This window comes from Natator depressus, chromosome 6 (assembly GCF_965152275.1).
Source record: "Natator depressus isolate rNatDep1 chromosome 6, rNatDep2.hap1, whole genome shotgun sequence".
NCBI classification, from domain to species: domain Eukaryota; kingdom Metazoa; phylum Chordata; order Testudines; family Cheloniidae; genus Natator; species Natator depressus.
Window position 1 is genome coordinate 9432788 of NC_134239.1, and position 21811 is coordinate 9454598.

The window sequence follows — 21811 nt, forward strand, 5'->3', positions numbered from 1 at the left end:
ACACTGACAACTGAGGGCATCTGGCTCGGGACATTGCTCATGGCCGAAGGCACCCAGCCCTGGGCAACTCTAACGACCAAGGGGCTCCAGGCTGGGGCCTGTCTAACAACTGGAGCATGGCCTAAACTCCACTGCCCTCCCTTTATAGACACACCAGATGCTGCCCGGCAGCCATGACATTTCTAATGAGTCTGCTTCTCTCTCTTGTCACCCCTTCCTTTTCAATCGGTGCAGCCCCCCCCGGCCCTGAGGCCAGCTGCTGCAGTGAGAGGAACCCACAAACCAACTGCAGTGCCCAGGGTTGGTTCTTCCCATCCCCATCCCCGTTTTCCCCAAACCTGGGGCTGGTGCCAAACCAAGCTCTCAGCCCTGCTGCCTCCCCATTCAATCCGCTGCCCCACCAGGTGCTTTCAGTCCAGACACCCTCCATCCCATGGGCCTTCCACATGCACCCGGAAGGGGGCTCAGACTGACCGAACCTGGCTCCCTCAATTCAACCCACCTTTGAGAGGCGGCCCGAGCAGCAGCAGCAACAGAGGGAAGGCACCTGGGGTCCTGGCCATGTCGGGATCTGGAGCGTGATGGATCCCCGGGGATCTGGGGAGTTAGATGACGCAGGACATGATGGCAAAGGGAGAAATCCGGCTGGGCGGGCTCGCCAGCCCGTTGTGCAGACAGTGTCTGGGCACAGGCGGAGGGGGAAGGAGCCGGCTTGAGGTGCTGGAAACAGAGTTTGGGGGAAATGATTACGCAGATTTCTATCACCCGCTTTTCCCACGGACGTGGGAGGCGGAGAGGAGTGCAGAAGCATCTGCAGAGCAAGAGCACTTCCTTCCGCTCTTCACGCTGATTTCCAGTGACAAAATTCGAAACATCTGATGGGGAAGGTGGGGGAGTTTCAGAAAATCCTGCCTTGTTTGGGTCAAGTGTCCCCGAGCAGCAGGTTTGGGGAGGGGGTGTCATGTCAGGGGACCCCAACTGGAAAAACAGGACTACGTGTAAACTGTGGTCCTGGGGTGCCCTTGCTTTGGGAGTAGGGGTTGTGCCCTTTGACTCCAAGAGATGCCACTGTGATGGGCTGAATGGAAGAAACTGAGCTCAGATCTTTCCCCCCAGCATCGGGGCGTGACCCTGCAGCCTGCTGGAAGAACCAGGAGGGGGCCAGGGCCTTGGTTAAGGTGCTGTGCTGGAGACCTGCGTTCAATTCCTGGCTCTGCTATTAGCTCCTGGGTCAGGTCGCCGAGCCCCTGAGCCTTGGTGTCCTCCTCTGAAAAACGCTCTACCTAGATCGGGGTCTCAAACTCCATTTCCCTTCGGGCCAGGGCCAGTCCTCAAATCCTCCCAGCGGGCCAATAATGTCACTGAAGATGGTGTGTAGAAAAGAAAATGTTTTTAGTGTATTTTTTCTTTCGAATGTCTTGGAAAGAATACCGCTGTCGTACCACTTGATACAATGCTTCGCCTGCCAGAGAGCCGTTCGTGTTTGCCAGACACCTGGCAATGCTTCAGTTCTCCCAGTTTGTTGATGTTTGGCCTCAGGGAACTGAGCCGTTGAAACCTTCAGGATTGCAGCCAGGTGGGCATCAGAGAGTTGCGTTCGCTATGTTGACTTGTTTATGTTCATTGTGGAAAAAAGTGACTCGTCCTCCAGAGCTGACTCCGCCCGGCAACCAATGATGCAACCGCCACGGCTGACTCTGCCCGGCGACTGGTGATGGTATCTCTGTCCCTCTCCCCCAGCCAGTGGGCGCTGCGGGGGGAGGCACCTGCAGCAGACAGAGCCGGCAGCGGGGCTGCATCTCTCCTGCCCGCTCCCCTCCCCCAGGGAGGGATGAAAGAAGTTTTAAAAAAGTTTCCGCGGGCCGCAGCGGGGAGATTCTCGGGCTGCAGACCCGTGGGCCGGGACTTTGAGACCCCTGACCTAGAGGCTTTAAGTTCCTGGGGGCAGGGACTGTCTCACTGTGTGTCGGGGCAGCAGCTGGCACAATGGGGTTCTGACTTCAGTTCAAGCCTCTGGCTGCTACTGTAATACAAACAGCAATAAAAATAGCATCCCAGTTGGGTAATTCCATTTCATTTCCCTCTACCCGCCATGCCCCCCAGTTGTGGCTTCAACTGACTGCAGGATTCTCTTTCACTTCCCTCCTAAAGCATGGTTCCTGTTAATCACCCCCGCACTCCACTCCAGAAGCGGCTGCATCTCTGCCAAGTGAGAGATCCTTGTTTAAACAGCCCCCATACCCTCCACCCCCACCAGCTGCGTCTCACGAGGAATCTACTGTAGACTTCAAGTTACGAAGCTCCTAACCCCCTCACTTCCCCAGAGCAGGCCTGTAACAGCGTGGAGACCTTCCTGCCACCAGCCCCACCAACAGCACCTGCTGCAGGATTGACCCCCGCCCCCCCTCCAACCCCAAGGGAATAATTCCCTACCCCCACTGCACTGCCACAGAGGGCCAGTGGAATGATTGAATCTAACAGAAGACATCTCTGCTACAGAAGCATGGACGGAGTAGACGCCTAAACCCCTCCCCATGTGGTCTAGCCACACAGAGTTGGGTCTCGTCTACACTAGAAAGAGTCTGCCGTGTAGCTTATGCCGTGTTGTTGCAGCCAGGCTGGCCCCAGGATATCAGAGGCAAGGTGGGTGACGTACTCTAGTATCTTTTACTGGACCAGCTTCTGTTGGTAAGAGAGACGTGCTTACACAGAGCTTTTCTTCGGGTTTGGGAAACGTGTAGTTTATAGCACAGAGTTCCTCAAACTGGGGGCCCTGGCCCAAAAGGGGGTCACAAGACTATTGCAGGGGGGTCGCGAGAGCGGTGGCTGCAGGCCAGGCGCCCAGCTCTGAAGGCAGCGCTGTTGCCAGCAGCAGCGCAGAAGTAAGGATGGCCTGGGAGGGGGGAGCATCCCTTTTGTTGGGGTGGGGGGCATCACAGCCTGAACTATTTTCAAAGGGGGTCCCCATCCCAGCAAAAAAGGTTTGAGAACCCCGGTTAGAGCAGGACAGCTATACTAGCAAGCCCCCTTGCGGAGACCTAGCTTATGCCACCAACAGAGATCCTTTAGCTTGGCTTCTATCGGTTCCCCAGGCAGAATAAGCTATTCCAGCAACAGGGCCTTTTTCACCAGTATCACTGGGTCTCCCCTACGTCTTTTTCCAGCAGAGCTTTGGTGGTCGGGGTGTGATTTTTTTTTTTTTTAACTGATACAGTTACATTGCATAACAAGATCTAAGGGCTGGAGGTTGAAGCTAGACAATTTCAGACCGGAAATAAGGGGCAAAGTTTTGTGAGAATAATAATTAAGCATAAGAACAACTCTCCACGGGTCACGGTGGACTCTCCATCACTGGCCATTTTTCAATCCAGATTGGACTGACCTTTTAAAACCAGCCCCTTTGCGCTTTCTCTCATGCTGAACCCTCATGCCGGGGAAAGGCTCCCCCTTAAACATCCTCCTCCTTCAAATCCCTCCTATGCCATCAGTCCTACAAAAAACTTGACAGTGGTTAGACCGCTGGTGCTGAGACCACGGTCAGTCACGCTGACCAGCAGTGTCCCATTGTTTCCTTGTACTCCACCATCATTCCATCTGTATCCATCTGTTGTCTCTTGTTTTAGACTTTGATTGTACGATTTCTGGGACAGGGACTGATGTCTCGTTCCGTGTCTGTACAGCACCAAGCACCGTGGGGTTTTGGTCCACACCAAGGATTCCGAGGCACTACGGTAAATAGAAATGAATAGCAATAATAAAAAAAGTCCCTTCATAACAGAATAACTGAGCCCACACTATGGGGGCTGCACCCCTTTAACTAGACCGGTGTAGTGAAAAAGCTACAAATGTGTGTAGACACGGCTTTACTGTGGGACACACCCAAACCAAGCAGAATTTAAAAAAAAATAAAACGGCCAGACTTTTTTCATAAAAGATCAAGAAAAGGGGCCCAAACCCAGCCTTAACTTCCCCCCCCCTGCAGGTCACTTTAAACACTGACATTTGGTCCATTTGCATGGCAGAAATGATGGGTTCTTGTTTTGGGGATTGCTGTTTCACCTTGTTAAATACCACGTCAAACAGATCTTGGAAAAGACAATTCGTACAGAGACAGGAAAGTTCAATTACCACTGAGCAGACTCCACACCTCCGCCACACACTGCCAAGAATGTCAGTATATCACTGTGCTAGGCATAAGGACAGGCTGGGTGATTGTAATTGTCCCTTCTGGCCTTCCACATCTACGGCTGGGATTTCCAAGGGAGGATTTCGAACCTGGTCACTTGACACCATTAGGGTCATTTGAAAATTCCAGTCAATTTATCTGTGATACTCCAGCCACGTTCTCACACCAAAACCACGTTGACATTGGCCAATGGTTGATCTTCTCCTCAGGTTGATTAATCTACGATAATCCAGCCACATTCTCACACGAAAACCATGTTGACATTGACCAGTGGTTGGCTTTCTCCTCCGGTTGATTAATTTATGATAATCCAGACACAAATGCACAACAACACCATAGTGATATTGGTCAATAGTTGACGCTCTCCTCCAGCCAATTAATCTACGATGTTCCAGCCATGCTGTCATGCCAATGCCACATTGACGTTGGCCAATGGTTGATGTTCTCCTCCCGCCAATGAATCCATAATATTCCAGGCACCTGCTGCTGCCGGCACCACACTGATACTGGCCAATGGTTGACTTCCAATGGATGCACTCCCCTAGTGGCCTCTGTCACGTGTGACTTCTCTGATGCTGGATCAGGGCCGAGCTCTCGATGAAGCTTTTCCCACACTGGGGACACTTGTAGGGCCTTTCGCCTGTGTGGATCCTCCGGTGTCGGAAGAGGGTGGAGCTCTGGCTGAAGCTCTTCCCGCACTCAGGGCAGGTGTAGGGCCGCTCCCCGGTGTGAATCCTCTGATGCCTAATGAGGGTGGCGCTCTGGCTGAAACCCTTCCCACACTGGGTGCACTGGTATGTCTTGGCTTTCAGGTGGGACCCCTCGTGCTGAGCCAGACCTGAGCCATCCTGGAAGCTCCTCCCACACTGGGGGCACTTGAAAGGCTGCTCCCTGGCATGGATGCGCTGATGCCGGAGGAGGTTGGAGCTGCGGCTGAAGCTGCGCCCGCACTCGGGGCACCTGTAGGGTTTCTCTCCGGTATGGATGCGCTGGTGGATGATCAGCGAGGAACTGTCCAAGAAGCTCTTCCCACAGTCAGGGCACTGGAAGGGCCTGACGCCCAGGTGAACCCGGCAGTGGGCGGAGAGCTGGGAGCTCTGGTGGAAGCTCCTCCCGCAATCGGAGCACGTGTAGGGCCGCTCCCCCAGGTGGGTGCGGCGGTGGGCCAGGAGGGCGGAGCGGTGGCGGAAGCTCTTCCCGCAGTCAGGGCAGAGGTAGGGGCGCTCGCCTGCATGGGAGTGCCGGTGCTGCAGGAAGCAGGAGGCCTCAGCGAAGTTCTTCCCGCAATCAGGGCACTGGTGGGGCCGCAGTTCTCGGTGGGTGCGCTGGTGCCGGATCAGGTTGGAGCTGCGGCTGAAGCGCCGGCCACAGTCGGCACAGCGGTAGGGCTGCTCCCCGGAGTGGACAGGCCGGTGTGTGAGCAGGGCCGAGCTGTCCACGAAGCTCTTCCCACACTCGTCGCACTTGAAGGGTTTTTCACGGACGTGGGTCCGCTGGTGCCGCAGGAACTGGGTGCTCAGGCTGTAGCTCTTCCCGCACTGGCTGCAGATGGTCAGCGGCTTCCCCAGCTCCGGTGGCAAGAGGGACATTTGGGGGGTTCCTGCCACACCTCTTCCTGAGAAGGTCCCAGCTCCTCCTCGTTCTCACGCCTGTCCCGGCACCTGCTGGGAGAGAGAGAATGAACCTCAAACACTATGACTCAGATCCAAGCTCTGATCTCCCCTGGAGCTGGCTGGTTGGCAGGGAGGGAGCTGCCCTGCCCTGCCACCTGCCGGCTCTGGGACCTCCCCTGCCACTCTGCTCCTGCAGCCCGGTCCAGCTGGGAGAGAGAGAGAATCCAGCCGGGGCTCGTTCCCTGCGCTGGGGAGGGAGGAGGGGCAAAGGGGTTTGTCGCTGATCTCAGTCAGGGCCTATGCAGCCCCTGCCACAATGGGGGACCCTGATCTTGGTAGGGGTCTGTGTGGTGTCTGGTACAATGGGGCTTGATCTCAGACTGGGTCTGTGCAGGGCCTGGCACAATGGGGGCCCAGATCTTAGTCAGGATCTGTGCATCACCCAGTACAATTCACAGATTCCAAGGCCAAAAGAGGCCGTTGTGATCATCTGTTGTGAACTCCCGCTTAACACAGGCCAACGAACTTTCCTAAAATAATTCCTAGAGCGGATCTTTTAGACAAAAACATCCCCTCGATTTTAAAATTGCCAATGATGGAGAATCCACCACGACCCTTGGTAAAATCTTCCAGTTGTTAATTACCCTCACTGTAAAAACGTATGTCTTATTTCCAGTCAGAATTTGTCTAGCTTCAACTTGCACTCATGGGATTGTCTTATATATTTGTCTGCTACATTGAAAAGCCCATTATCAAATATTTGTTCCCCCTGCAGGTGCTTAAAGATTGTAATCAAGTCACCCCTTAACCTTCTCTTTGTTAAACTAAATAGACTGAGCTCCTTGAATCTATCACTATAAAGCCTGTTTTCTAAGCCTTCTAATCCTTTAATCGGTCTTGGGGCTCTTTTCGGAACCCTCTCACCAATGTATCAACACCCTTCTCTAATTGTGGACACAAGAATGGAACCCACAGTACTCCGGCAGTGGTCACACCAGTGCCAAATATAGAAGTAAAATAACCATCCTACTCCTACTCAAGATACTGCTGTGTATGCATCCGCTTATGCATAGAATCAGAGAAGATTAGGGTTGGAAGGGACCTCAGGAGGTCACCGAGTCCAACCCCCTGCTCAAAGCAGGACCAACACCAACTAAATCATGTCTTATCCCTTTCGGCCACAGCATCACATGGGGAGCTCATGGTCAGCTGATTATCCGCCATGACCCCCAAGTCTTCAGAGGCATTGCTTCTCAGAATAAAGTCGTATCCTTTGTTTCTATAGTCACATTTAGCCAGGGGTGAAAGTAAGCTGGTACGGGCCTGTACGGCGTATTGGTAAAAAGTGGCCTTCGGTACCGGCCCGTATGGAGCCAACGTGAAAGCGCTGCTGTGGCAAAGGACCCTGCTTTGAGGGCAAAAGGAGCAGCTGCCCCGGGGCCGGCGATTTAAATTGCCCCAGGCGGCGCGGGCCAGGCAGCGTGGCTGGGTTGGCTGGGGGACGCTGACCCCCCCAGCCCTGCCCCTTCCACCCAAGGCCCCGCCTCTTACTCCGGTATGTGTTGAATGTTACTTTCACCCCTGCATTTATCCATATTAAAACACAGATTGTTCGCTTGCACCCAGGCTACCAAGCAATCCAGATCGCTCCGTATCAGTGACTTGTCCTCCTCATTATCCATCGCTCCTCCCATTTTGTGTGTTGTCAGTAAACTTTATCAGTGGCGAGTTTATGTTTTCTGCCAGGTCATCGATAAAAATGTTAAATAGTGGGGGGCCATGAACCGATCCCCGTGGGACCCCGCTAGAAATACACCCACTTGGTGATGATTTTACAGTTCCATTTTCAGACCTATCACTTAGCCAGCTTTTGGTCCCTCTCATGTGCGCCAGGTTAATTTTACATCGTTCTAGGTTTTTTTCAAAATGTCATGCAGTACCAATGCCAATACCTTACCGAAGTCTATCTTACATCAACACTATTGCCTCTGTCAACTACAGTTATAATCTCATCCGAAAAACCCCCCCACCCAAGTTCTAGCACAGTGGGGCCCCCTGGGCTGTAGGGGAACCCCACTCGAGGGCTGTTAAGTTACTGATCTGATCTATGACACAGGGAAGAGGTGTTTTGACGAATGAGTCACACTCAGCAGTAGAAGTCATTTTGCAAACATCACCTAAGGGCCTTGAAACCACACAGTGTGTTAACCCTTTTCATGCCACGCCAGTGCTGCAAAAAGCAGCCGAAACGTGCAGAGGTGCAGGAGCCAGGGAGTGGTTTCCAGCAGCTCCAGGGTTGAGAGTTTGGTTCAATGGCTCTCACGCGAATTGCTGGGGGGGAGATCTCAGCACACGACTCCCCTTCATTGCCTGGGGTCAGTAACTTTGCTCCAAGGAAGTGGTACAAACCACAACCTCCAGTGGTGTCCCGGGGGCTCGCTGCTGGGCTGGGGGGTGGGGTGGGGTGGGGTGGGGGGACAGCCTGCTGGGCTCAGCTGCACAGACCCACCTCCCCCAGCACTGCCCTAAAGCTGGGGAGGGGGTGTTCTCCGTTCCCAGCCCCCCCTTCGGCTCCGACCCCCCCGGCCCTGCGGCCGCTTCGTCCAAGCAACGATTTCCTGCCCCGGCCGCTGTTTCTCTCCCTCCCCGGAGCCGCCGCCCCTGCGCCCCCACTCACCGCCCGGCTGCAGCGCACGGGGTGGGGGGGGGTTACTGGTTGGTCCCCTGGGGCGCGCGGGGGGGTCTGATTGCAGACAGGGGGTCCGGCCCCTTGGGCAGCGGGTGCTGCTGAGTCCCCGGCCCAGGGTGCACGCAGGGGGGTTGGACAGGAAGGTCCCTGCGCTATTGCAACCCCGCGGCCGGCTCGAGCGGCTCCGCTCCGGGAAGATCCGCTTTGGATAGCCCGGCCTGGCGGCCCCAGGAGCCGGGAAAGGCTCTGCACGGGGCGGAAGGATGCAGGGTCCCCCCCGGGGGGCTGGGCTGGAGAGAGGGGGGGATAGATCCCTCCTGTGGAGGATGCACCAGTTCCCCACACCTTCAGGAGAGACCGCTGGCCCCCCCATCCCTGGCGCACCCACATCCGTTGGCTCCTCTTGCCCCATCTCCGGATCCCCCAGTCTCGCCGGGAGGGTGGCCCTGCCCAACTGCCCCAGTGCCCATCCATGCCCGCCCTGGCACCAGGTCTTGGTTTGGGGGTTCAGCTGGGACCCCGAGGAGCCAGTGTTGGGGGAGCTCAGCGGACTGGTGCAGATTCCCTGGGGCGGATAACACAGACCTCCTAGCTAGGGCTGTGTGGGGCAGGCTCAGAGTCCCAGAGCGAACTCACAGCAGGAGCAGATATTGGGGGACCCATTATGGGCCTGGCTGGACTTTAATGCAGCACCCCACAAAATCTACTGGGAATTCCGCCCCCCACAGGATGGTCCTAAAGAGGGAACCATGCTCCCTCCCAAAGAGCCCGCAGGGAAACCCCAGGGGGCTCTTTCTCTGATATATCCAAGGCCATTATAACTGGGGCTCCAGGACCAGAGCCAGGAGAGTGCAAAGCATTGGGGCAGGGGTCATTCCCCAGGGGCCACAGTGATCACAGCCAGCTGGGAACTAGGGCCTCATTGGGGAGCCAGGTCTGGACACCTGCTGGGAATGGATAGCTTGGGGCAGGGCCGCAGAATGCCTGGGAACCTCCAGCATCTCCAGGCCCGGGAGGGGACTGTCTTTTATAAGGAACAGGCCAAAACACTGTGTTCCCCTATGATCTGATCTGTAACCACTGCTCTAGACTCCACGCCACTCCCAGCACTGCAGACAGAACCCAGGCGTCCTGGCTCCCAATGCAGCCTGCTCTACCCCACATCTCTCCCAGAGCTAGGGAGAGAACTCAGGAAAGCTGATCCTACATTCAGTGCTTGTCGACCAGTTAATTGTGTGGCTTGTGGGCTAAAAGCGTAGCCACATCCCCCTCTGGGCGCTGGTCCACAGAACAAAAGGGGCTCAGGCCACGCCAGTCACCTGTGTGATAAGATTCTTAGAGTTGCACATGATGGGATTGTTTTTCCTAGTTTCCTTAAAAAAAAAAAATCCTGGTTTATTGAAGTCACACAGTGAGAAACTGCCCTGCAAAGACCAGGTTTGACAGTGAAAAGCCCACTGGAATCTGACAATTCATGGGTTCCTGCCCCCACATCACCCATTTTAGGTCAAGGAGATGGGGTGTGGCCAGATGCCTGGGAGCTTCTCGGGCTGCTCTGGGCCCAGGAGAACTAGGAGCTTGGTAAGCGCTGTGGAGAGAGGAGCTGGGTGCCTTATGGAGGAGATGGCTGCCCCCCACCTGGGAACATCCATCTGTCTGGCCTCTCAGGGAGCAGCCCCTCCTGTTCCCAGCAGCCTATTGCATTCACGCACTCCATGGCTCCCGAATGTGGCTGGGGGCACTCTGCTGCACAGATCTCCTGTGCTGCCCTGAAACTTGCTGCGGGGGCAAAGGGGGGGAACCTTCTGGGCTCAGCTGCACAGACCCCGCTTCCCTCCATGCAGCTCCCAGGGCTGGCTGGGGGGAATCTCTGGTCCCAGCTGTGGTTCAGGCTCCCAACCCCTTGTCCCTGTGGCCGCTTCCTCCAGGCAGGGATTTCCTGTCTCTGCCGCTGTTTCTCTCCCTCCCCCGGAGCCGCCTCTCACTGAGACTCTTCTCTGCATCTCCCCTGTGCCCGGCGCCCCCACTCACTGCTCCAGCTAGGAGGGGTCTGTGGCAGTTGGAACTTTGAGGCTCAGGAGGTTCCAGGGTCAGTGGAACACTGGGGCCTGGAACCTGGGCCAGATGGAATCTTGGGGTCAGGAATGTTCCATAGCCATGGGGGCAGATGGAACACTAAGGCTTGGAAGGTTCCGTGACTGCTGTACATGGGAGCAGACTGGATGCAGTTGGGATGGGGTTGTGTCCTTTGGGGTCCGCTGAGGAGAGGGAGAGACCCTAGCTAGCTTTCCCCACCAGCATCCTAGAGACAGAGGCATTCACCTCTCTCGGATCCTTTTTTGAGATCCTCACTGAGGTGAGATGGGACTGATGCCAGCCCTTGCAGACTGAAGTCCCCTCACCCCGGGCAAGGGAGAGCAGCAACCAGAGAACACTGGGAGAGATGGGGTTAAACCACAGGAACCTCCCACTAAGCAAAGGAAATCTTGCTGCAACCTTACACCCCTTCAACTTGCCCTGGTTATCCAGCATCTTCCATTGGCTGGGTGTGACACAGCCATAGGAGGACTCTTACCCTCTGGACCATAATTCCTGAGTTGGCTGGGCAGGGTCAGGAGGGATCCTGATGGGTTTGGCTGAACTGACCTGTCCTTTAGACATAGCCCAGGGAGTGACACACCTTATAGAAAAGAGTCACTTCGCTTCAACCCTTTAGATAATAATTCACAAGCCGAGTTAGGTCCCATTCAGCCACCCGTCCTGAAAGGTTGATGGCTCATTTATCCTTCTGGGAAATTCCTAAGAGTCCAAGTCAACGTGGATCTTACTGAAACAAGATTTGTTAGGAAAAACAAGGAGACAACCACATAAAGGTATCCAAGACCAAGGTGTCCAAATTAGCCAGGTCTAAGGCATCCCACCCTTGCCCAAACTGGGCCACACAACTCTGTCATGGTAGTAAAGAAATAGTAAGGTCTCACACTCCCATTTTTTTGTTTGCATTACAGTAGCATCTCGGGGCCCCGTTCTGCTGGGCGTTGCACAGAAACACACTCAGAAATAGCTCCTGGCCTGAAGAAATTACCAATTAAACAGAGAAAGGGACAGATAGGGAAATTGAGACAGAGCTGCCCACAATCTCATGAAGAGGCTTGGGCAGTCACGGAACCAGATTTGTAGAGCTCTAGCCCAGTGACTTACATGTAAAACACTGCCTCCGAGTGCCCGGAGAACTCATTCCCAGGCTCACCCTTGGGGACCCTGTTCTTCTGTAGTCACGTCTTTCAGCTCTATCAGTCCATCTCCTGCGGGGTTCCAATGATCACACCAGTTAGCCCCACAACCTGCCTCACAGCGATTGATCTCCTTGAGTCTATCTATTTAGCTTAACAAAGAGAAGGTTATAGACTTGATCACAGTCTAAGTACCTACAGGGGAAACAAATACGTGATAGTGGGCTCTTCCATCTAGCAGAAGAAGGTATAACAAGTTCCAAAGGCCAGAAGTTAAAGCTAGACAAATTCAGACTAGAAATAAGGTGTCAGTTTTTAACATTGAGAGTAATTAACCTTTGGAACAATTTACGAAGTGATGGATTCTGCGTCACTGGCAATTTTTAAATCAAGATTGTTTGTTTTTCAAAAAGCTCTGCTCTTGGAATTTTTGGGGGGGAGTTCTATGGCCTGTGTTCTGCAGGAGGTCAGATAGGCTGATGACAATGGTCGTTCTGGCCTTGGAATCTATGAATATTACTTTATCATTTTGACTTTTACTTTATATTAAAATTTATAATATAATACTGCCACGCTCTTATACATAGTGCTTTTCCTCAAGTAGATCTCAAAAAGTGCTTTACAAAGGTCAAGTATCATCACCTCCATTTTACAGATGGGGAAACTGAGGCACAGAGGGGTGACATGACCTGCCCAAGGTCACCCAGCAGGCCAGTGGCAGAGCTGGGAATAGAATCCATGTCTCAGTGCAGTGTGCGATCCACTAGACCAGGGGATCTCACAACAAATTTTTTGGGGGCCTCAGAGTGCGGTCACCAACTCTTGCTGGTGGCCGCGCTGACAAGTTTTCCTAAAATATTTAATTAACTTTAGGAAAAACATATAAATATGCACATATGTCCAAATCATTGTAATTTATGTAGGGTTTTTTCAGACTCGGTAATACAAATAATTTACAGCTGTCTCTATTCGTTACTGGACATAAACAGAATAGAAACACAAATAAGGTGCTTCCCGTGTTCTTGTCTTTTTTGTGGTTTCTTTTGCTTTTTTGGTTGCGCTTTTTCTTCCCCCCTAAGACTTGCTAGCTGATAAGTTTTCTGCTGCGAAAGTGATCTTTGTATGTTTGCTAATATCACTTTTCACAGCAGACTTACTCAGCCCCGGCAAGCCCTGGGACAGATTAAGTCCTGGTTGGGGAGGTGGGCAGGGAGGCAGCGGGGCCCAGGGACAATAGGGGTGTGCGTAGGGGATGGTGAGCCTGGGGCTGGAGCCTGAACCAGAGCCGCCGCTGCGTGGATGGAGACCGAAGCCCCATGGCTGAAGCCTGCCGACCCTACCCCCGGGAAAGTGGGGAATTCACCAGTTGTCTGCACCTGCAGCGTGTGTGTCTCCAGAGGGGGGCAGAGACCAACCACTGCTGGTGGCCCTGGGAGAGGGGCCACTGCTGTGCGCCCCTCTGCCCCATCACAGCCCAGGAGGCTGTTGCCACAAGAAAAGGCCCTGGTGGCGAAACACTGCCCAAGACCACACTGCCTCTCAGATAACAGAGGATATAATTAGTCAAAACAATAAATGAAATATTTTCCCCAATAATATTTTGTGAAAAATTCTCAGCTTTCAACAAATCGGGGCGAAAATCAAATTTTTAAAATCTCTGATATTCAAAGTTTTCATCCCACGGGAAATTCAATCAGTTTAGGGGTTAGCAGCAGACTCACAGAGTCATAGAAATGGAGGGCTGGAAGGGTCCTTGAGAAGTCATCTAGTCCTCTCCTCCACACTGAGGCAGGATCAAATATACCTAGACCCTCAATGAGAGGTGGGAGCTGTCCGAGATCTGGAACTGTTCTTAAAAACCTCCAGGGCCACAAATTCCACATAAATTCTGATACACGCTCCAGTCACCAGAGGGACGACAAGAGGGCATCTCTGTGCAAGCAGGGGGTGCATACCCACTCCAGAAAGGTACCCACAATGCCCCTTGTGACGAAGTGGGGGATTTTCTTGTTTTTTTCCAATGGTTTGCATGCAGAGGGGGTGGGACTCAGTTTCTCTGGGTGTTACTGGTTTAACGAGGTGATGGGAGAGGGAATTTGTTGTTACAGAAGACCGGCGAGGGAACTTGGGACCCCAGCCAATGGCCTGGAGAATGGATACCCCAGCAACTGGTGACCTGGCGACCCGGAGGCTCAGCTCAGGAGTCGCCCTGAGAGTTTCCTATGCTGTGTTCAAACGCTCAATAAACCCTCCTGTTTTACGTTGGCCGAGAGTCGCTCCGGTCTAGAGAACAGGGTGGCATTATTCCCTTTGGGAGTGGAGGCCCCGGGGGTACAGAGCAAGTGGACTCCCTGAGGGGGCCTACGGCGAGAAACAGGTGTGCTAAGGCTCAGAGAGGTGCGGCTCCAGGAGGTGGAGGGGCTTAACCCCCGAGACAGAGTGGACCCCCAAGAAGGGCTGTCACACTGAAGGGGGTTCCCCCCACGGACCGCACGGGGCTACTAGTGGGCACGAGCTGTGAGTCCGAGACACCCCTGCGCGGGCAGGGCAGGCCCCCCGCTGGCGTCCCTAGGCCGTGTGCATTTTCTGGTGCCTGGCGAGGTAGGAGCTGAGGCTGAAGCTCTTGCAGCAGTCGGGGCATTTGTAGGGTTTCTCTTCCGAGTGGATCTTCTGGTGCTGGATGAGGGTGCAGCTCTCGCGGAAGCCCTTCCCGCAGTCCGAGCAGCGGAAGGGCCGCTCCTCCGAGTGGGTCCGGCGGTGCTTGATGAACGCGGAGCTCCAGTTGAAGCTCTTGCCGCACTGGGCGCAGCGGTAGGGCCGCTCCCCGGTGTGGGTGCGCTGGTGCTTGATGAGGGTGGAGCGGTGGCTGAAGCTGCGCCCGCAGGCAGGGCACCCGTAGGGCCGCTCCCCCGTGTGGACGCGCCGGTGCTGAGCCAGCTGGAAGCCGTGGCTGAAGCCCTTCCCGCAGTCAGGGCAGGGGTGGGGTTTCTCTCCGGTGTGGATGTGCTGGTGGGAGCGGAGGTGGGAGCTGCGGCCGAAGCTCTGCCCGCAGTCGGGGCAGCGGTAGGGCCGCTCCCCGGTGTGGATCCGCTGGTGTTGGATAAGCAGCCGGCTCAGTTTGAAGCTCTTCCCGCACTCAGCGCACTCATAGGGCCGCTCCTCGCTGTGCACCTTCTGATGCCGGCTCAGGGCCAGTTTGGTGCCAAAGCTCTTCCCGCACTGGGGGCATGGGTGAGGCCTGTCCTCTGCACCCATCCCACCGCCCACACCAGGGCGTTCCCCGGTGTGGGCGTGCTGGTGCTGGATCAGGTAGGAGCTGTCCCCAAAGCTCTTCCCACAGGCCGCACACCTGTAGGGCCGCTCCCCGGTGTGGGTGCGCTGGTGCTTGGCCAGGTGGGAACTCTGGCTGAAGCCCTTCCCACAGTCGGGGCATTTGTAGGGACGCTCCCCGGTGTGGACACGCTGGTGGACAACAAGGTGGGAGCTGACCCCAAAGCCCTTCCCGCAGTCGGGGCACTGGAAGGGTCTCTCGCCAGTGTGGGTGCGCTGGTGCTGGAGGAGGTGGGAGCTGCAGGTGAAACCCTTCCCGCAGTCAGGGCATTGATGGGGCCTCTCCTCTCTATGGGATCTCTGGTGCTCAGCGAGGTCTTTGTATTGAGAGAAGCTCTCCCCACACTGCCCACATATGGCCAGTCTCTCCTCCGGACGCCCAGAGGAGTCTTGGAGCTGCCAGGGATCTCCTTCCCGCTCAGCAGAGCTCTCCCTTGGGAGGTTTCCTCCCTGCCGTCCTGCCCCACCGACGTCTCCCTGCTCGGGGCTCCAGGACGTCGCGTGTCGCTCAGGTTCTGCAGGCCCTTCTTGCTGGGGATTCTCCTCCTCGTTCTCGCTGGCTGCCTCGGCACCTGCTGGGAGAGCGAGAGAGAGAATCCAGCCAGGGCTTGTTCCCTGTGCTGGCGAGGGGAGGCCAAGTAGTTGGTCACGGAGCAGAAAACCTGATGGGCAGGAAGCAAAATCCCACAAACCCTTCCCTGAAGAGAGAGGAGGGGCGGGGTCTCTCCAGTGGCCCAGGGCTCCTGCCAGGCATCAGGCAGGACAGGTGGGAGCTGGGAGTGACACCTGCCATGAGGACAGGGCACCTGCTAGGGACGGTGCTGAGTGAGACGAGATGATCAGGGAATTATTTATATTTGTATGTGATACAAAGGCTAGGACCAAAAACTCAGAGCCTTGAATAACGAGGATATATCTGAAACTCATATTGCAACGCTCATTTAATCTTTTATAACAAGGACGAAGGAAGCGGGGAGTACCAGCTGGTATTTAAGGTGGGGATCAGGCTAGATCCCACCCTTGTGTAAATGGGCATCACTCCACTGGAGTCAATGGGCCAGATCCCTGCTGGTGGGAATCAACAAGCAACACGGATTGACATTAGCTGTGGATCTGGCCATACATTGCTAGGGCCCGATACACGGAGCTATGTCGGGCCAAACCCTTGTATGTTGCATCCCTTTCCCGCCCAGCACCCTTTGCCTCTTAAGAGTGAAAGCTCTTTGGGTCAGGCACTAGGTCTCTATGTTTGTGCAGCACCTGGCACCGCAGGGCACCGCACCCGAGCAAGGCGTGTACGTGCTGCCACGCTAGCAGAGACAGAACTGGGGGCTCCCGGCGGCTTTGCTGGGATCACAGCGTTTCCCTTCCCTCCCGGACGGGCTCCGAGCCGGTGTGGCTCATTCCTCACCTGGGTGGGCGCCTCTCGGGGTCTCCCTTTCCTCGGAGCCCGGGAGATCCGGGGCCCTCGGCTCTTCCCCTGGCTCCATGCGGGGGATCCCGGCCAGGTTGGGGTCGGGGAATCCTGTTTAGGAGAAGAAACTGGTGAGATGCGCCTAGGCTTGAACCCCGCCCCGCTCTTTGCTGGGGGGGATGTTCCCAGGGGCCCTTTGAGGCAGGGAGACCCCTGGGGGCAGATGGGCCGCGCCCCCTGCAGGGGAATCAGGGATCTCCAGGCACACAGAGCCGGGGGGGGGGCGGTGGGGGCTGCAGCTGGCCCCTTGTAGCGATGGGTCCGGGCACGGCCCCATGGAGGAGCTGCCGGTGGGATCTCAGCACGGGGGGTTTATTGAACATGCACGGGGAGGGGAGGGCAGGGCTGGAACAGGGACCCTGCCAGCCTCAGCTGCACAGACCCCCGGAGCTGGCTGGGGGCGGGGGGGTCTCTCCGGTCCCAGTTCGGCTCCGATCCCCCCCCCCGGGCAGCGATGTCCTGCGGCTGGGTCTCCCCGCTCCCGCCGCACGTGGGCCGGGACTGCGCCGGCCGCTCCCTTCCGGCCCGGGCTCGGCGGCTCTCGGAGCTCGCTGGTTTTAACTCTGAGCTCGCCAGAGCACCGGCGATCGGGAGACCCCCCCGCCCCGAACAGGCACCAAAGACCCCGGCGCGGAGCCAGTGTCTAACCCCCCCCCTCCCCCCGGGATGAGCCCCCGCCGCAGGGCAGGTGGGGGATACTCTGCACCCCACTTGCAATGGGGGACATCGCGCCCTCCCTCAGAGACCCCCCCCCCGGGAACCCTGCACCCCCCCGGGGCCGGACCCTGGCTCTGACATATCCTGGTCTGTTGTAACCCCTGCCCCTGTAGTGGGGGCTCCAGGCAGGGCCAGATTGACACCTTACGCGCCCCTAGGCACAGCGTCTTCAGCGCCCCCCCCAGCTGACCTTGGTGTTTTCCATTAAAAAATGAAACTTTTAACCCACTATTAACTTTTAGGCGCCCCTAGAACGCCGCCAGCACCCCTAGGCACGTGCCTCCTGGGCCTAACTGGGAATCCGGCCCTGGCTCCAGGAACTAGCGTGTGGGAGTGGGATCTGGGTACCCACTGGGAACTGATATTAGGGGTGGGGATGGTCGGAAGTCTGGGAGCCTCCAGGGCAGTGCTGGCCACAGAGGGGACTTTCCCCAGCTGTCCCTGGCTCCTGAACGAGCAGCTCCCTGCAACTTGGAGAGAGGAGCCAGGCGCTGGAGAGGGCAGGAGGCCATGGGCTGGCCTCTCAGGGACCTCCGGTTTCTAGCGGCCTTTGGGACTTTCACCCCAACCCGAAGAATAACCCACACCGGGTGACTCGTGTGTCCCCATCTAGTGGCCAGACTATTTCTGGACATTTATGAGCTTCCTGCAGCCTCTCAGCTGAGGGCCCTGATCCCATCACTCAGGCAGCCGTGCCTTGAGCTTTCAGATCCAGAGCTCCTGGGTTCAATCCAGGCAGACGTCCCGGCCAGAGGCATCATTACAAGAGGCTGCAAGATCCAGCAGAGCAAAGAGCCCGCAGCATTTGGATTCCAAATCCCGAAGCGGGGAATGGGCGACAGGGAATGGATCACTTCATCCTGTTCTGTTCATTCCCCCTGGGGCACCTGGCATTGGCCACTGTCGGAAGACAGGATACTGGGCTAGATGGACCTTTTGTCTGACCCAGTAGGGCCGTTCTTATGTTCTTAATTCGGGACAGGCATAGATATATAGGGTACAGGCTGGGCCTGGGGGTTAATGATTCCTGCTGAGCAGGGGAGGGGAAAGTAACTCACTCTAATGTCAATACTTCCAGTATTCAGTTCCCTTTCAGCCTGGCTGAGAGAACCTTGTCTCCAAAACAGATTGCCAAATAATATCAGCCCGTCCCTTGCCATATCAGCCCATCCCCTGGCTGATATGGCAGGGGACGGGCTGATATTATTTAGCACCCCGCACATGAAGGTTACAAGACATCTTAATGAGCAAGGGCACTGGATTCTACCCCATATGGAAGAAATTGGAGGAGACTCAATGCGGTCAGACTCTCAGCTGGTGTAAAGTGGCATCGCTCCAGTGATTTCAATGAGGCTCTATAGCCCATTATGTCAAGGCTCTGAACCTTCTCCCCAGCCCACCATGTAATTCAGGGACAGGGTCTCTCTCAGCATGGTTTTCCTGGCATCTGATAAGATTCAAGCTCCCACCAAAGCATCTCCACACACATCATTACACTCAGCTTTGATGACATTTCTCTGTTGGGCTGTAACGCGATCACTTTTGAATGCCCTGGCTGATCAATTCCGCAGTTTCAGGCCCTGTTCTAGGCGTCAAGGGGCAGAACCCCATGGATCTGGCAAAAAACAGTAAAAAAAACCCCAGAAAACCGGAATGGCGAAATGCGGGGTGCACCCAGCCCTTGGTCTTTGGTTAGCAGAGCTACACCTTCCGCCATCTCCATAATTGTCCGTAGCTCAAAGGAGAGGTTGATGACCGCCGTTTACACCTTCCTGTGTCCCAGCACCCCCATCTCAGTTTGAAAGGTTGACATCCTGCATGACTTAGCTCCCAGATAGAAAGAAAATAAAAACGGGGAAGGGGCAAAGCGGGGTGTGAGGGAGCGTACAGAGCCCCTGGCATGAGCGGGAGAATGGGGGACCCTGGTACAGGGGGAATAGGAGCACAGAGACCCTGGCATGGGGGAATGGGGGCATAGAGAACCCCTGCTAGAGGGAAAATGAGGGACCCTGATATGGGGGAAGGGGGAATACATAGGGAGAAGGGGGGAATAGGGGATGGGGAGGCAGATAGAGCCTCAGGAATGGGAGGTGAACAGGGGATCATTGTATGGGGGATGGAGCCATATGTATGGGGTATTGTATGGGGGATGGAGCCATATGTGCTGAGGAGGGGAGTCCCAGAAATAGAAAGGGATGAGAGGGTGGCCCACAAGAGCTAGTAGGGGAGGTAGAAGAATGCAAGGAGCCCCTGGCTTGTGCAACGGGCTCTGCCTGCAGAAGCAACCAAGTATGAAACTCTCTTGTTTAAAGGTGATTTGAAGGCCAGAAGGGACCGCTGGGATCATCTAGTTTGATCTCCGTAACGCAGGCCGGAGACTCACCCAGTGATCTCTGCACGAAGCCCACAGCTCGTGGCCGAGCTACAGCATGTCTTCGAGGATACCCTGCCAGTCGCCCTCTAAAGACCCCAAGGGAAGGAGAATCCACCATGTCCCTTGGTAAGGCTGCCCCAGTGTCTCTCAAAAATGTGCCCCTTCTCTCCGGTCTGCCGCAGCTCCCAGCTGTGGATCTCGTTCAGACTTTGTCGATGACAGAGCCATCTGCCATCAGGAACCTCCTTCCCATGCAGGGGTGTGTAAACCCGAACCAAGTTACCTCTGAGCCTTCCCTTGGAGAAACCAAAGAGACGGAGCTTCTTCTGTCTTTCACTACAAGGAAGGTTTTTCCAGACCTGGAATCATTCTTGTGGCCTGCACTTCAGGCCACTCTGCTCCCTTGCAGTCCAGGCTGAGGCCTAATGTGGGGGTCGGAATACCCCGCACATGCTACTGTAGGGTTCACACACCTTTCTCTGCAGCAGCTGGGACGCTGTCCGAGTTGGCATACGGCACTAGATGGTGCTAGGATCTGAGCCAGTCTTGCAATGCCTATGAACCCACTCCAGACGCTGGGAGTGGGCAACAGGGGATGGATCACACAACGATTATCTGTTCTGCTCATTCTCTCGGAAGCACCTGGCACTGGCCACTGTCGGAAGACTGGATACTGGGCTAGATGGACCTTTGGTCTGACCCAGCATGGCCGTCCTTATGAACTGTGGGCACCAGAACTGGGTATAGTCTCTGGGGATGGTCTCCTGGTTCCTATTCGATGTTCCCCTGCTCATAGAGCCTAGGATCCTGGCCGGCCTTCACAGCCACCGCAGCACTCTGGGAACTCACTTGATGGCAGAGGCTGAGCTACCAGGTCAGCTTCTTTCCCACACAGCCTGTGGGTCAATGGCAGGTGGTTTCCTGGATGGGAATTCCCTGGTGCTGAATCATGACTGAGCCCCTCTCCCCGAGGTGGGTCCGTGGCCGGGCCCCTCTGAGCTGATTTCCTGGTGTCTAGCGGTAGTCAATCTTCCACCCAAACTTCCCACCCTTCTCCCGCCCCATGTCACTGAGTGGCAGGGATCCCCTCGCTGTGGATCCTCTGGTGCCGAATCAGGTTGGAGCTGCGGCTCAAGCCCTTCCCGCAGCCGGCACAGCGGAAGGGCCGCTCCCCGGTGTGGGTGCATTGGTGGGCCACGAGCGCCGAGCTCCCCCCAAAGCCCTTCCTGCACTCGAGGCACGCGTAGGGCCGCTCTCCCATGTGGCAGCGCCGCTGATGGAGCAGGCTGGAGCTGCGGCTGAAGCGTTTGAGGCACTGGGTGCACTGGTAGAGTTTCTCCCCCAGGCCGGCTTCATTCTCCTCCAGGGGCTCTCCCTGCTGCTGTCCTGCCCCGCCTGGGCTCTCGCTGGCTCCTCCCCACGTCCTGTGCAGCTCTGTTCCCGCCGACCCTTCCTGCTGGGGATTCGCCTCCTCGTTCTCACTCGCTGTCCTGGCACCTTCTGGGGGAGAGCGAGAGAAAGAGAGGCAGCTGATGGGCAGGAAGTGAATCCCCCCAAGGCTGGGTCAGGCAGGGCAGGTGGGAGCCGGGAGTGATGCCTGCCCTGAGGACAGGGGACAAGACAAGACAGACTGGGAAGCTCCCAATGGCTTTGCTGGGATCCCAGCTTTCCCCTGCTCTCTGAGCCGGCGTCACTCACTCCTCACCTCTCAGGCTCTCCCTTTCCTTGGAGTCCTGGAGAATCAGGATGCTGGGCTCCTCCCCGCGCTCCATCCGGGAGATCATGGCAGGTTTGGCTGAGGGCGTGAAAGCAGAGAGGAGATGTAGCGCAGCATTGCCATAACTGGCCCCTGAATTCAGCGGATCGAGAATTTTCCATGGAGATTTGCTCCGGGTCGTGGGGAGAGATTGGTAGACGCTCATAGAGTCTAGTCTGATCTCCTGCATAACGCAGGCCGCGGAAACCAGCGTAGATCTGGGTGAATAACTGAGGTTTTTTTGTTCAGTGGGCGACCTGAGCCTGACTGGGGCTTTCAGTACTGCTCTCCTACCGACAACAGGAAGTGGCTCTGATTCACCCAGTGAGACCCCATGCTGCACTCCTGACACACAAAATTAAATACTGTGCAAATGTTCTCCCGGCTGCTGAGCTCAGCCCTGCCCAGCTGCCTGGGTGGGTTCTGTTGGGATATAGAT

General features: G+C 56.0%; 2 protein-coding genes across 2 annotated transcripts in view; both read right to left on the reverse strand.

Moving 5' to 3' along the window:
• ITGAL (integrin subunit alpha L) overlaps nt 1-4723 on the reverse strand; it is a 33520-nt gene extending 28797 nt beyond the window's left edge. Inside the window, exons 1-3 of the mRNA XM_074954447.1 lie at nt 4129-4723; nt 3383-3726; nt 503-720 (exon numbers count right to left, since the gene is read on the reverse strand). Of these exons, the coding sequence (XP_074810548.1) occupies nt 503-563 (61 nt within the window). The 5' untranslated portion in view covers nt 564-720; nt 3383-3726; nt 4129-4723. The remainder of the gene's footprint in view (nt 1-502; nt 721-3382; nt 3727-4128) is intronic.
• Nucleotides 606-20131, reverse strand: LOC141989668 (uncharacterized). Its single transcript, XM_074956602.1, is given in 5 exon segments — nt 606-720; nt 4667-5666; nt 14295-15626; nt 16463-16576; nt 19626-20131. Coding segments are annotated over 5 exon segments (2670 nt in total). The 5' UTR covers nt 19735-20131.
• Nucleotides 20132-21811: the final 1680 nt, after the last annotated feature.